Below are 14356 nucleotides of genomic sequence, written 5' to 3'. Positions count from 1 at the left end.
AAAGTGATGCATTTTCAAAGGTCACAAAACTACATAGTAAATGCATACAAGGAGTTATCAGTCAATTTGCAAGTCAATAGCCGTATCAATTGTCGCTAAACGATCATAACTGGCCGTGGTCCGGTGACCGGTATGATAACCGCTAATAAAATGCACTTTAAGTTCAATCAAAGTATAAAGGATGGATGTATATTGATATTAGTTATTGCCGTATATTAGAGGACTGCTAGTAAGTGATATGATAAAAATAACTAAACGCAACTGAGGAAAACAATGATGAAAAATATTTTGCTTGCCTCTTAAGAATTTTGGGTAGTATGACCTTTTTTTTTTTCTACTCATGATTTGCGACATTATCGGGCGTTGTGCCGGCCATTATCTACATCAGCAAAGAAAGGATCTTTCGGCATCTCTATAAACAAACGCACAGAGTATGGCTTAGCATGCTCATACATTTCTTCTCATACTGCTTCAGAAAGCTATACACTATACAGTATCTGACAGTTTACGTTTCTACTCCTATGCTATAGCGACATGCAAGCATCGTTTCCTTATTGGGAATCGTCGCCAAACTTGAAATTTTGGAAATTCCTCAACCAAAACTGTTTAAATAAATTTAAGATGCATTACATTATGTTAATACTTACTTTAACGCAGAGTGTAGTTTCGTCGCCTTCGATATGAACTCCTCCCACATTGGCGCGCTGTTCTGTAAATAAAAAGAGCAAACATTTTACTCACTTGATAATAACGAAACATTTTCAACGAAGGTTTTTATAATATAAGATTACGACACATTTCAGAAATTGCTTGCAATGAATAATGACCAGTTTGCCTATCTACAGCTTAAATAATATTAGCCAATTGATTCAGCTTCTTGAAACTGTTATTATTTATTTATGTTATTACATATTATTCTTAAATTATACTAGAACAATAGATCTAAATGGCTCTGCTTCTATATAACCAAAGTCTAATCTGATATCAAGTTCGACTTGTATTCGATTAGTCTCAATGCGCAATGACTCTTTAACTTAACATAATTTTCACAGCTAAAATAAAACACTATTCGTCGTAATGCTATTACATTATCCGCAGGCGCTTCAATTAAACGCCTGTAGAAATTTAATTAGCAATCCGTTCCGCTCACAATTGCTAAACTAAAAACGTTTACTTTGTATTGAAACTACGAAGCTCAGACGTATCGTGTACAAAGAAAACCGCTTTAAAGAGCTCCATAACTCAGACAAGACTTCAGCGAACACTAAACCTTATTGCATAGCAACTGACATACAATGTCTTATCAAAAACATACCACACAAACATACAATTTTCAACCCTAAAATTTCCGACATAGATCACAAGTTCCTTTGGCAGTAATGTGGTGGGATTTCAAAAGATGGATTTTCAACTGTATTTTGTAAGTGATAGAGTTAAGTTTTGTTTGAAAAGGTCAAGTTTCAAGGTGTTTCTTGGACGGACGGGAGCAATTTGTCAGTTAGACGATACAGGTGAATGGATGTAATTGTTACAATACGTGAAGGATGGACTCGTTTACACGTTTTCAACGGTTTCAGAGGATACACCGTGTAATGTGGATGATTGTAATGCTATTATGTGCTAGTTATGTATGGAAATATTTCCTTTAAAACTTTTCGTGGTGAGAACAGGATTGTGTTACAAAAGAATTTGAATAAGCGTCGAAAAGGGCACATCTCGCATTAGAAAGAAGTAAGACATCTGCCCTGTTTGAAATTTTGTTTAAATGATACCTTAACCTATTAGGACAGGCATCTGTTCTCTTCTTACAAATTTTACAATCATAAAAAGCCATGAAGCATGTTTGCCCCAGACAGAGTGTTACACCTGACTTTATTGTGTACAGCAAATGCGAAATTTTCATGGCTTCCCTTTTTTTAGCCCATTTCTGCCCTACAACTGGCTGTCTCCTCCCAAAGGGAGGGATTAGGCCCAAAGTCCTAGCTCCTACCTTATTTAAAAAAAAGAGTAACTAATGACCTTATTTCACTAAAATAACTCGACATTAATTCAATAAAAAACTTCTTTATGTATCAAGTTCCTAGCTACCAATTCATATTAACTTTCATCGATCAACCTTGCCAATATTCGTACCACTTGATCATGATAACCTAAATTCTTTCACGACTAGAACATCCGAAATAACAGCTGACGTTACGACTGAAGAATCTTTTAGTAATGAAACTGTTTGCGAAACAGATTCAATACCGCTTATTATATTAACAAGCTTGTAAGGAATATTGATTGAACTTGTATGAAGTGTTTTAAATCAAATTGTAGCATGAACTTAGGTTCATTGAAACTTCTGGCTAGAGCTTTTGTTGTAACTTTAGCTAAAGATTTTGCAACAACTATTTTTGGAACGTGTTCATAAAAGGAAGGTTGTCTGTTGGATGTATGTTCGTATGCCTGCGATTATATATATAAACTACTAAACAAATTTTGATGATTCCTTTGCCAATTTAATAGTTTACGAGTTTTGCTTCAATTTTAAAAATAATAGACATATGTGTTAACTGTTGCCAGCAAGACCCCAATATTCACAATATTAATAAAGTCTTCTTTCCACACAATATACCTCTCGGCTCTCCATCCATTCATCTCCCAAACAGAGTCCTTTAAGTACTCCCAAATTATAACATTATAAATTGAGGAAAGTAAATTCAGGTCCTCACTACCTTATACTTGGTGACAGTATCCAAATACAAGATAACCGATACGTTTCCACATTTCAAATAGACATCTTACACTATATCCACGTTTAACTGATAATATCCTTAACAAACAGCCTGTAGACATTTCTCACGACTTCCAACTGTCATGACATTTTGACACTTTAAAGGATTCCGTTAAGAATATTTGGAAAGTCTTCAAGCGACATATGGGTAGTAAGAACTTTTGAACCATATGTGTGTTAAGCAAGAATAATTTAAAGCCATCTGGCAGGTGCTATTCGCTTTCGCTCGAAAGTTCCTTTTTCTTATGTTTAGTATTTAATCAAGTGTAAAAGTTCAAGATCTATGGAAACTTAAGAAACAATGGAAAAGACTGTGAACCTTGACAAAACCGGGACTGCCAACTGTTCCTCGAAGCCCGTTTTCTTCAATTAGTTATTAAACATTCATTTCTGTAGGTTGTGTCAATTTTTTCTAGCTAACTAATTACAGAAACTACCTATCATATTCAGAATTAAATTGAAATATTCTCAACAATAGTAAAATGTGGTTTTTGATAAGGGGACACGTGTAAGTTACGGCAACAGGGTCGCCTCCTAATTCCCAATGAAACAAAACATTCATTCCGTAATCAAATTTTTATACACTTTCGTCTTCCCTTTACCTACAGAAGTGATACCTACTACAACTTCAACTGGCCTAAGTACAGATAGAAGCACAGGCTCTAGAAAGATCCGTTTTTTTTTACTCTTTTTTAATTGTTTTTTAAAAAAGACAACTCCCGCACTTAGAATTGCTCTTGTGTCGCGGGGACTTTAACGAACATGCAAACAACGGACACAAAACACAACCAGACCCGAAACAATTATTTGTGGATCGCACAAATAATTGTCCCCAGTGGGAATCGAACCCACGACCTCCCGTTGCAGTGGTATCGGCGTGGCGACCTAAACCACTGCGCCACGGAGGCAGTCGTAAAGTCGTATGTCACATCTCTTTCTCCATAATCATTACAAAATAATCCAAATTGCAATCTATCTATAAACCGAGGCACCAAGTCAAACATGCGAGCCAATCAATCGCACCCTTGCTTACATCGTTTGATCATGGTGTTTGCATAGGACCCGTCATGTGAACCCCGTAGCTATTAAATAGGGTAAATGTTAGGTAATTATGTGGTTACCTCGATTGGGATTGAAAATTAGCGCGGTTGAAATTCTGTAACGTTGTTGCTAATTGTAATTGGAGTACTCAAATTGGTTAGGTACATGTGCACTTTAAACAGTCAAAGGCTTTGTTTGATCAAATTAGTATAATCAAATAATTGTAAAGTTTTTGTGGTAATAAATTGCTCATCATCAGCTCACGTTGGCCTCTTCTTCAACTTTACACTACTCTTCAAAAGTTTTCCAACTTTCGAAATCGAAGAAATACATTTTCGAGTCCATCATTCGACTCTTCTGTACCGATATCTATACTTTTTTGCTATGTTGAATTCAGAAATTTATAAAAACCTTATTGATTGGTTCATACCATTACATCTAAAACAACGTTTTCTTTATTTTCTTAAGTCAGCACTTACACAGACTCATGAAATAACGCAGACCGCTGCGCATTTAAATTCATCTATACCTTCCGTTCGAAAGTATAACACGCGCACAGAAAAACCCTTACTCAAAATACCAACCCGTAAACAAACCAACAACGGGAAAACGAAAAACAAAAACCTTCGCACGGACACAGCAGAAAGAGTGCCAAAAAAATAAAACATCTATTTTTGACGCAAACAATTAACCCTCTCTGCGGAAGGGTTGGACACCCTTCAGTATCTGACCCACTCGGTCCATTCGACCCGATGCGAGTTGTCAGTACCGTAATAATGTCTGTATGACACGGTAGGGTTACAGTACACGGTACGAGGACGACACGACGTATTGAAACCGATATAATTAACCGCAGTTTTTTAATAAAACGTTCATAGCAACAACAGGCGAAGCCATCGGACTGATTTGTTGCTTTGTACTAATATCTATGGTGTTGCGTCCACTGGATTAGTATTTCGGCGCCACAGGAATTAAAACATAGTGACAGATCCTTACGGTCCGTACGTTTGGATACCGACGCAATGGACGCGCAGTTTTACGTCGACGCATTTCTAAAGAATCAAAAGATGTTACACAGCAATACAAAATTCGTAGACAGCGTTGCGTCGTTGCTGCGGAAAGTTGATGCGTAGCAACCTCCTTCATTAGGTAATGAATAAAGAAATCGAAATGCAATATACTATGCACAGACAAAGAGACTAAGTTCAACAAGTAAAGAGTGAAGGATCTTTCGTATGCAATGACAATTATCATAACGAGACAGGCATTAAATCAACTGAAAGATCCTCACACAGTGCTGTTATTTCAAAGTGCATTAGGCTAATTACAACGCCCGTTGCATAACACCACAAAGCAAAGTTTATTCCCTGTTAGTCAGTTTCAAACATGCTTTGTGGAAGTGTATTGTGTGATATCATCCCTGTAGCAGACTTTAAAGCTCCTGACTAATGGTAGCAACTGTCAGAAATCTTTGAAAATGACAGCCGCGACCCACCCTTACCGACTTGCAAAGTGCCTTCCGAAACATGGAGGAACTCGACATGTGCAAGATGGTACTCATCCTCAGAAAAAATTCTGCAAGCGTAGTTTAACTTCGAGAGATCGATCCGCGCGGCTGTTGTTACCAGTACGTAGCCACAAGCCCTTTAGGTAGAAGATACCATATAGTCCATTGAAATGTTACAATTTGAGGGCCGAATATTGCATTTCTTAGAGGACGCAATTTTATTTTTGGAACATGTAGGGGGGGTCAATAGAAGCTTAACTTGAAGTTTGTGGGGTCGCCACATTTGTCCCCCGGCCGCCATCTTGGAAAAGGGGGTAGAAACACTTTTTTCGCTATATCTCGGAAACTTTGCGTCCTACAATAAAATTGTAATAGCATAATTTGTAGCAAATTATTTTGCCTACAATTATGTCTCATAACTTTTTGCCCTAAATTAACAATTAAAGAAGTTATAAGCAAAATAGTGATTGTTTTTTACAAAAAAATTATTTCCGAATCCGGTCTATTTCGGAGCGCTGTTACTGAGTTTCTAATTAATGAAATTAAAAAAAAATATAGGACCAAATTTTCCTCGAAGAATACTCTAAAAGATTGGTCTGAGTAATTTTTTTTAAATTTATTCATATCAGCTTAGCCTTTTTTCCAAACTATGTTGGAGACGGCTTCCAGTCTCATCAGATGCAGCTGAATACCAGTGTTTTATATTGAGCCACTGCCTATCTGACCTCCACAACCTATTTACCTGGGATATAAAACGATACCCCTGGTTAAGACTGGTTGACAGACTTTCAAGCTTATGAGTACTGTTAACGACTGTCACATATCTTCGAAAATGACAGCCGGGACCCACAATTTAACGTGCCTTCCGAAATAGGGAGGAACTCGATATGTGTAAGATGGTCACCCATCCACAAAACAACTTCGGCAAGCGTGGCTTAACCTCAGAGATCCATCCGCGCGGCTGTCGCTAAAAAAAGTTATAGAGCAATAAAGAAAATAATTAGAATAAAAATTGCACTATTTTGCTTATAACTTCTTTAATTGTTAATTTAGGGCAAAAAGTTATGAAACATATTTGTAGACAAAATAATTTGCTACAAATTATGCTTTGGCAATTTTATTGTAAGACGCATAGTTTCCGAGATATAGCGAAAAAAGTGTTTCCACCCCCTTTTCCAAGATGGCGGCCGGGGGACAAGGGTGGCGACCCCACAAACTTCAAGTTAAGCTTCTTTAGACCCCCCCTACATGTTCCAAAAATAAAATTGCGTCCTCTAATAAATGTAAATCTCATGTAACATTTCAATGGACTAATAATCATTCAAAAAGATTACTGTACGCTACCTTTACATATATTGCGAAGTAGCCGGTCAAACAAAATTACATTTCAAAAGTAGGTTTACATAACATACTCTTCTCGTATATATTTTGAATGTTTTGATGGACAAACGCCCTCAAGAGGGTCCCCTACATCTTCAGAGGCACTATACGTTCGTCCCAGGGTCCGAAATGTCCGTCAGCACTTATGTGACCTTAGTAATATCTGTTTGACATGACATTGTGTGATTTATAAGGTACGACACGACTGCGTCACGTAGTAAAGAATATTTTATATTTTATTTTATTGTGTTATCACATTCTGTTCTGATTTACCTAGTAGTTTCGTCTTCTTAAGTATTTGCCTGCTGCAATGCAAACAAGGTTTAATTTTATTGCAATAATTATCTGTTTGAAGAATTTTGCAATATTAGTACCGATATCACAATTCACACAATTGATCAAATCGTATTAATTTGTTTTTAAAAACAAACAGAGGAATGACCATCGATGTTATGAGCAATAAAGCAGTATTCTTTTACGAACTAACTATCCCCTTTGTTATTGCATTTTGAAACTTATGAAATAAATAATTCAGGTTAAATTAGAATAGTGTTACGAAATATAATTAGCATAACTTATCTCTTCCACTTTTTTTGAAACCCTTTACTGTCCTACTGCAGGGCAAGGGCTGCTTTTACTATCACCGCAAAAAAACAAATCTAGACAAATCCATCACCAACCTACAGAAATAACAGACATTCGTCACATTCATTCATTGAAACCTCCAACGTATCGTGTAAGTGGGCCTATAAAAGTCAACGACCCCACCTTGTTAGGGAAATGGTTGGCAACGGCTCGCAAACTGGAGCTCTTTAACAACATATTAGGCTTGATGTAGGGCTCTTTGCTCAACGTTTTAATGTTACAAGATTTGTAATGATAAAAAGAGATTTAGGGGGACTCTTTACCAAAGTAAACGCTAATGTTAAGTGTTCGAAGAATTGTTTAGTTAACGTAAGAGATGCAAAGATACTTTAAATTAATATCCAGAATAGGCGATTCGTTTTTCTAGGTAATACATATTCCTGCTGGAAAGCACATAAATGCTAAATGAAATCACGCAGTTTTGTAGAAAACAAATGTCTACTAAATCTACATTATTTACAAGTAAAGTTGCAAATTTCTTAAAATAAAAAAAAATTAAAATAAATTTAATCCATTAATGTCCCACTGCTGGGCAAGGGTCTCCCCCCGTAATGAGGGAGGGGTTAGGCCTTGAGTCCACCACGCTGGCCAAGTGCGGGTTGGGGACTTTGCATGCCCTCAATAAATGTTTTTAAACAAATTTCTAGGCATTTTTTTTAAAGATGTCAAAATGAAAACCAACTTTTGTGACGATAGACATAATGTATACTTTAAAGTTTCTTTACTCGCAAGTGTTATATAAAAGGAATCCTTTGCATCGATTCTTTGTATACATATTGTCTAGCTTAGAGAGTATCAACACTGTTTACTCCTCACAAAAATAACTTATCAAGGTTTATTTGCATTAATTCACCAAGATTACTCAACCCGAAAAACCTCAGTATCAAAACAGAGCATAAAATCATAACCACAAACGTAATCTGGTCGCAGTTTTATTGGATCAAATAAACACGGCGCGTTTACGGGTTAACGTAAACCTGGTAGTCTGCGAGTGTAATTGTGTAACTTTGTTGATGTTAGTGTAAACATAGTTTGATGTTTGCTTATTACGTTAACGTGTGCGTAATTGTGCTTCTAATTGGTTGAATGGAAGTTGACCAGTGAGATTTCTTAACAGCTGTTAGAACTATACCATGCATTGGAATAGATTTTTCGTGATGTTAAGTTATATTTCTAGTTGCAACAGTTTTGATGTTCCTTGTTTATTTCTTAAACACTTTTTTTTTAATAAGAGGTAAAAATACTACATATTTAAATATTTTATAGACACTCGCATTCATTGCGCATTTAGTTATTCCTGAGACTCCTAATTATTTTTTTCTTCTAAGCGGAATATAACCTACCAACGTATCATCACTAAGAACTATATCAATGCATTCAGCCCGTCGACATAAAACAAACAAACAAACAAAACACGCTTTAACCTTTATAACATTAAATATCAACAAAATGTGGCTACTCATCTTCCGCAAGCGGCAACTCATCTCTTCAAAGGAAATACTGCCTAGAACATATTTTTGGGTAGTAAAACATCTATTACACTACATAACAGTAATAATAACAATACAAACACATAATATATTATCATAACACATAATCGTAGACGTTTTACGACATGACGTGTCCACTCAATGGTCGGACGTGATGAAAATACATGTCTCTTTGATATCGTGCTGGCACTACCTACATAAATCGACACGACTAGTGAGACTGTCTACTAGGAGCTCTTGAGCCACGACCAGTGACTACTGACCAGACCAGACGGCTTTACGTGCTTTCCGAGGCACGGATGTTTACGACAACAACTTCATAATTCCGGGCGATCTCTGAAAATTCTTAACAGAAAAGTCTCAGGAAATACTTTTTGGCCCGACCCAGGATCCAAACCCACTGCCGCACTGCATACACTGCCGACCGCACCGCAGAGGCAATCAAATTATAGTAACTGGCAATAGTATACTGGGATAACATTCATAACCCTACACTGTTCATAATTGAGAATTAAAGTAAAATAATAATTACATCTGTTCCGTGCCAGAAAGTCACAATTCATATCCTACCTCTAACACACTATGTAAAAATCCAAAGTCGATAAACCTACTTCAAAAATAGCCTAGAATAAAACACACACGTACAAATCTCAGTCGTTATAAAACGTTACGATACGCTGACAGAACGATGCAAGATTAGCTCCGCAGACTGTTTACCTTACCGCTTTAGATGCATCAACGTTTATTGATGTACATAGCATGTGGTGGAAGAAAAATGTGAGTTGAATTACGGTTAGAAAGTGCAATGTACGTTGTGTTGATGGATTGTTATTATACTGATAAATTATGAAAGAATATAACACTGCACCTTTGCTTATGTTAAAGATAGCTTCATTTTCCGGTACAGAAACGTTGTATGTTACTTAGAGAACAATTAGGATTACAATACTAATATATTACCTTTGTGCTCATCTATACTTTGTGCAAACTAAGACTTTGGATACTTCAAAACTACTTTTAAGCATAAAACCCGAGCAATTTTTGCTTCAGACCAATTTACCACTCCCAACGAAATTCAGGTTTTTCGCGGTAAACTTTAGTACCAACAAATTATACTAATATTATAATTAATGCGAAAATTCTAGAGGATGGATGCAGTTTATGTAAGTATATGTATGTTTGTAACTCTTTTACGCAAATACTAATGAATGGATTTTCATAGTATATGGTACATTACCACATATGATACTCTTTTTCCCCAAGAAATCATTCACGTGAACTGAAACCAGTCAGAAACTAGCTATACAATATTTCTGTAGCAAGCATACATGGAAAATAAAAAAACCCCAACCCAAATTTTAAACACAAATATCTATATGCAAGCCTGAAGCCATAAAAATGATATAAACGGAATGAAATTAGGACATAAACACACGCGTGACGTGGTGCTATTAAACCTTATATCCATCAGATACGGGTGCAGTAGTCATAACTGTCACATATCAACCGAGATGTGGTGCGGGAACGTTGAATTATGGGGGTGGAAAGTGGGGCAGGAGTTTATATGTAGGGGCATTTGAAACTGTGTGAAATTAGTAATTCGTATTAAGTTATACTTGCTAAGTTCTTTCATTTATCCCTCACTCATTCGACCTTTGCCCAGTCGTGAAGAGCAAAGAGTACTTTTTTTCATTTTTCGTAAAATTGGAGATTACAACTAAGTGACTTAAACTATAGCCTAAATATAATTAGATTTGGATCATAAACGAATCAGTGTTACCCCAAGAATCGAGACATTGGACCCACGATACATGGATCGTACCAGAAATAGCAGTACAGCAAGTTCAGTACAGTCATTAACTCCTCTCAACTAGGCTGAAGTTGTTAATATTTTTGTCTTTAAAATAACTTTCAGCATTCTTATTTTGATAAACTCAGGGAATCATTAGTAATCAAATAAGAAGTGAGATAAAAAACTTGTATTAAAAACAGCTATAATTTTCCCAGTACTATTTTAGTAATATAATTAGCTGAGGCGCCAAGCAATCGTGGTAGCAATCAAAGGTGTACTAAAATAGCCACGCCATAAGATAGGGGAATAGGAACTACCAACTTTTATTCTTTATACGTAGTTTTTATTTAGATTAAATGACTGACGGAATCCAAGATAGTATATAGATAATTTATTATTTTGTTTCTTTTACTCCTTAGCGAAACGAAAAAGAGAAAACATATTGTAGTAGTGTTTTTTACTATAATATGATTATAGTGAGTTTGTGAATAAGAGGGTATATCTATACCATACACTTAAGGAAGAAGATATAGGTACAGATTGAACGATTTTTCTTGAGCGAATGAGTGACATGTTCGGTAATCTAAATAGTCTAGGTCCTCAAACAGTTAATACGACGATACTTGCTATTTTTTTTTCAAGACTTTCTCGTCTATAGGTATTAACAATCCGTAGTGTTTTATTTTTTAAAACCAAAAAAAGATATTGACAACTTATTTGGTTATTTTACCCCAACATTTTTAAGAAAGGCACTTAATACTTCCACATTTTTGGTAACCGCTACTCAATTCACCAAAAAAAAACGTAATAAAATAGCATTATTAAAGAAAGCAAGAAGTAGAATACTTCCACATTTTTGGTAACCGTTACTCAATTTACCCCAAAAACACATAATACTTCCACATTTCTACTATTTCTATTTGCATACCGTATACATTTATTCAAAGTCCCCACGGTATAAAGCTTCTCTTTGCGTCGCTTCGACTTTGTTTCCATTCATACTCCAGCGCGGACCGTGAGGGGGAACTTAGCGCTGGTTTTTAATTAACAAGTGGCCTGTTTTTACACTTTTCCTACTCTTTACTGCAAATGTACGTTGAATTATTGTAATTAAACGTTTTACTTTTTTTATGAAAACGGCTTTATTTTCTATGAAACCAAATCTTGCACACGTTAAGGTGCGATTGCCTCTGTGATCTGGGCTGCGTCTTCTAGATTTTTTGTCTTTTTTTTAAAGACAGTTCCCGCACTGAGAATTGTTTTTGTGTCGCGGGGACTTTTACAAACATACAAACAACGGACACAAAGCACAACCAGACCGAGGCAATTATTAGTGGATCGCACAAATATTTGTTCCCTGTAGGAATCGAACCCACGATCTGTCGATGCACCGGTAGTGGCGAGGTGACCACTTTAAACACTGCGCCACGGAGGCCGTCAAATCTATTGAACGACCGCACCACGGTTGCTTAACCCTCAAATTATTGGTCGAACAGTGAACGCAGCTAGCTAAGAGCTCCTACAAATTGTTGCAATACAAAACGCTTAGCTATTTCACAAGTTAAATCGCGTTGTTTGTTTACTAGACAACAGAATGAGATTATCTCACATCTGATACGTAATCCGGGTCACAGTAGCGCTCCATCATCTAAGATAAGAGAATCTGTGTCGTTACAAACGTCCAGTTGGATATATCAACAGGTCTATATTTGATCTAGTTCGTCTAGATGTTTTTATTTGGCGACGTGTCTTTCTCTTCTTCAATTGCGAGGAGATATAGGTTTTGGTATAAATACGTATTTTTATTTAAATAAAATTGATAAACTAGGCACGGTATAAATCTTAGAAACAATAAAGGTATTGCATATTTTTATGTAGTTCATCTAAATAATAATAATAAATTTAACCCATTACTATCCCACTGCTGGGCAAGGGTCTCCTCCCGTAATCAGGGAGGGGTTAGGCCTTGAGTCCACCACGCTGGCCAAATGCGGGACTTTGCATGCCCTCAATAGATTGTATTGTAGTTCATCTATCAGATTTAATTTTTGACATGTCTAACCTCTATGCTTTAGTTGAGCGAAGAACGTAGATTCTATTTCTATGCAAAATACAATTTATGTGATCGACTAACAGTAGTTTTTGGTTCTGGTTGTACTTCTAGGAGTTTTCTTTGCATTTGTTGTTTTTGTGTTCGTAAAAGTCCCTGCGATAACAAGTAAGATCGTAGTACATCGGTTGTCTTTAGTTAATCAATTATAATACAACTCACTTTGTTTAGTTATTGCAAGTTCTAATATAGAACAGTCATATAAAATGATTGCAAAAGACGACTAGTATGATTTAGAAAGGAGCTAAAAAACTGACACTGCGTTATCACTTAAAACATCTTTGTGGATAAAACACAAAATTACATTAAATATCCTCATGATTAATTGACAATTGTCCGGAAACTAAGACATTACAATAGCGAAAGTTTAACTTAAATCAGATAAGCCGTTTTGTGGGAATTCGAACACTTTCATCTTCATAACGCTAGATAAATACGAGTAAGCATTAAAATAATTGCAATTTCTACAGGTAGCTACGAGCTGTCGCTATTGTGAATTTCATCCAATCAGTTAAGCAGTTTAGTTTAATGAAGTGTAGAAAATAGCCAGACAGTATTAATTGACGTTTGGGTATTGTAAAGGAATTGATTATTTATGCAACGCGGAGGATCATAAGTACTTTTTTGAGTTTCGTTCAGTTTTACAACAATTAGTCGTGCTATCATGTACATTGTACATTCATACATGACACGATACATGTAAGATTCTACCTTATCTATAATCATAACATCTTACTACTATTTATCTAAGATGTAAAGACAATAAGTACATCACATTAAGACATTCACAAATTGCTGAACTCCTATTGAAATCTTAGTAATTTTGTACAAAATAGACTATAAGACTTCTCCAATACTTATCCAAAATCAGGTCAATGGTCCTTTAGATCAAATTGCTATTCCATTAAAATGATTAAGAACCGTTTCACCGAATCCTTTAATTTACAAAACAGGAATTCAAAAAAACGCAAACCTTTCATGATGGCTTTTTGAACGAAATTTTTAAAAACATTTATTTACAAAACGTCTTATTAATTAAAAGGAATAATATTGAAAGAGGAAAGAAAATAATTAATTAAAAACAAAGTAATTGGTACGGAATTAAGTTTCTGAAGGAATGAAAATGAATTGAACATTTCTGTTGGCTGTCTTAACTGGTTGAGAGAGGACTCGAGATAATGAGTGAAGTCAAAATATTATATTGTAAGAACAAGTCGAGGTCCGGAGAGAGAAGCTAATTTAATTCATAACAAATTTAGCGAGAGTAAAATCTTAAACTCGGTTCTAATTATTCTATTAGAACTCTGTTTCAAAGATTCATTGTAGCACTGAAATGCTAAATAATCGGAACATCCCATGAAACTAACTTAAAAAACAAAGATAGAAAATAACGACGTTAATTTTAGCCCTGAAAAGCAATAAGCAATCTTCTTAGATACATGCATAATTTTGAAAACGCCCATAATATTGTAAAACACTAATAAAAGTGTAACCTCTTGTCCCTTAATTGCAAAAAGGTAACATAACATAACATACATGTATAAAATCACGACCTTCATCCCATAAGGGTAAAGGGTAAAAACAAGAAAAAGCACATAAATCATTTAAAATAACA

General features: G+C 35.6%; 1 protein-coding gene across 5 annotated transcripts in view; it reads right to left on the bottom strand.

Annotated features, from left to right (window-relative positions):
- mim (missing-in-metastasis) overlaps positions 1-14356 on the bottom strand; it is a 206923-nt gene that overhangs the window by 88755 nt on the left and 103812 nt on the right. For all 5 annotated transcript variants that reach the window (XM_076129824.1, XM_076129825.1, XM_076129826.1 and 2 more), the window contains exon 2: positions 648-709. In XM_076129824.1, the coding sequence (XP_075985939.1) occupies positions 648-709 (62 nt within the window). The remainder of the gene's footprint in view (positions 1-647; positions 710-14356) is intronic.

This window comes from Anticarsia gemmatalis, chromosome 23 (assembly GCF_050436995.1).
Source record: "Anticarsia gemmatalis isolate Benzon Research Colony breed Stoneville strain chromosome 23, ilAntGemm2 primary, whole genome shotgun sequence".
Lineage (NCBI taxonomy): Eukaryota > Metazoa > Arthropoda > Insecta > Lepidoptera > Erebidae > Anticarsia > Anticarsia gemmatalis.
Note: the sequence above shows the minus strand (reverse complement) of the source record. Positions and strands in the feature narration are given on the sequence as shown.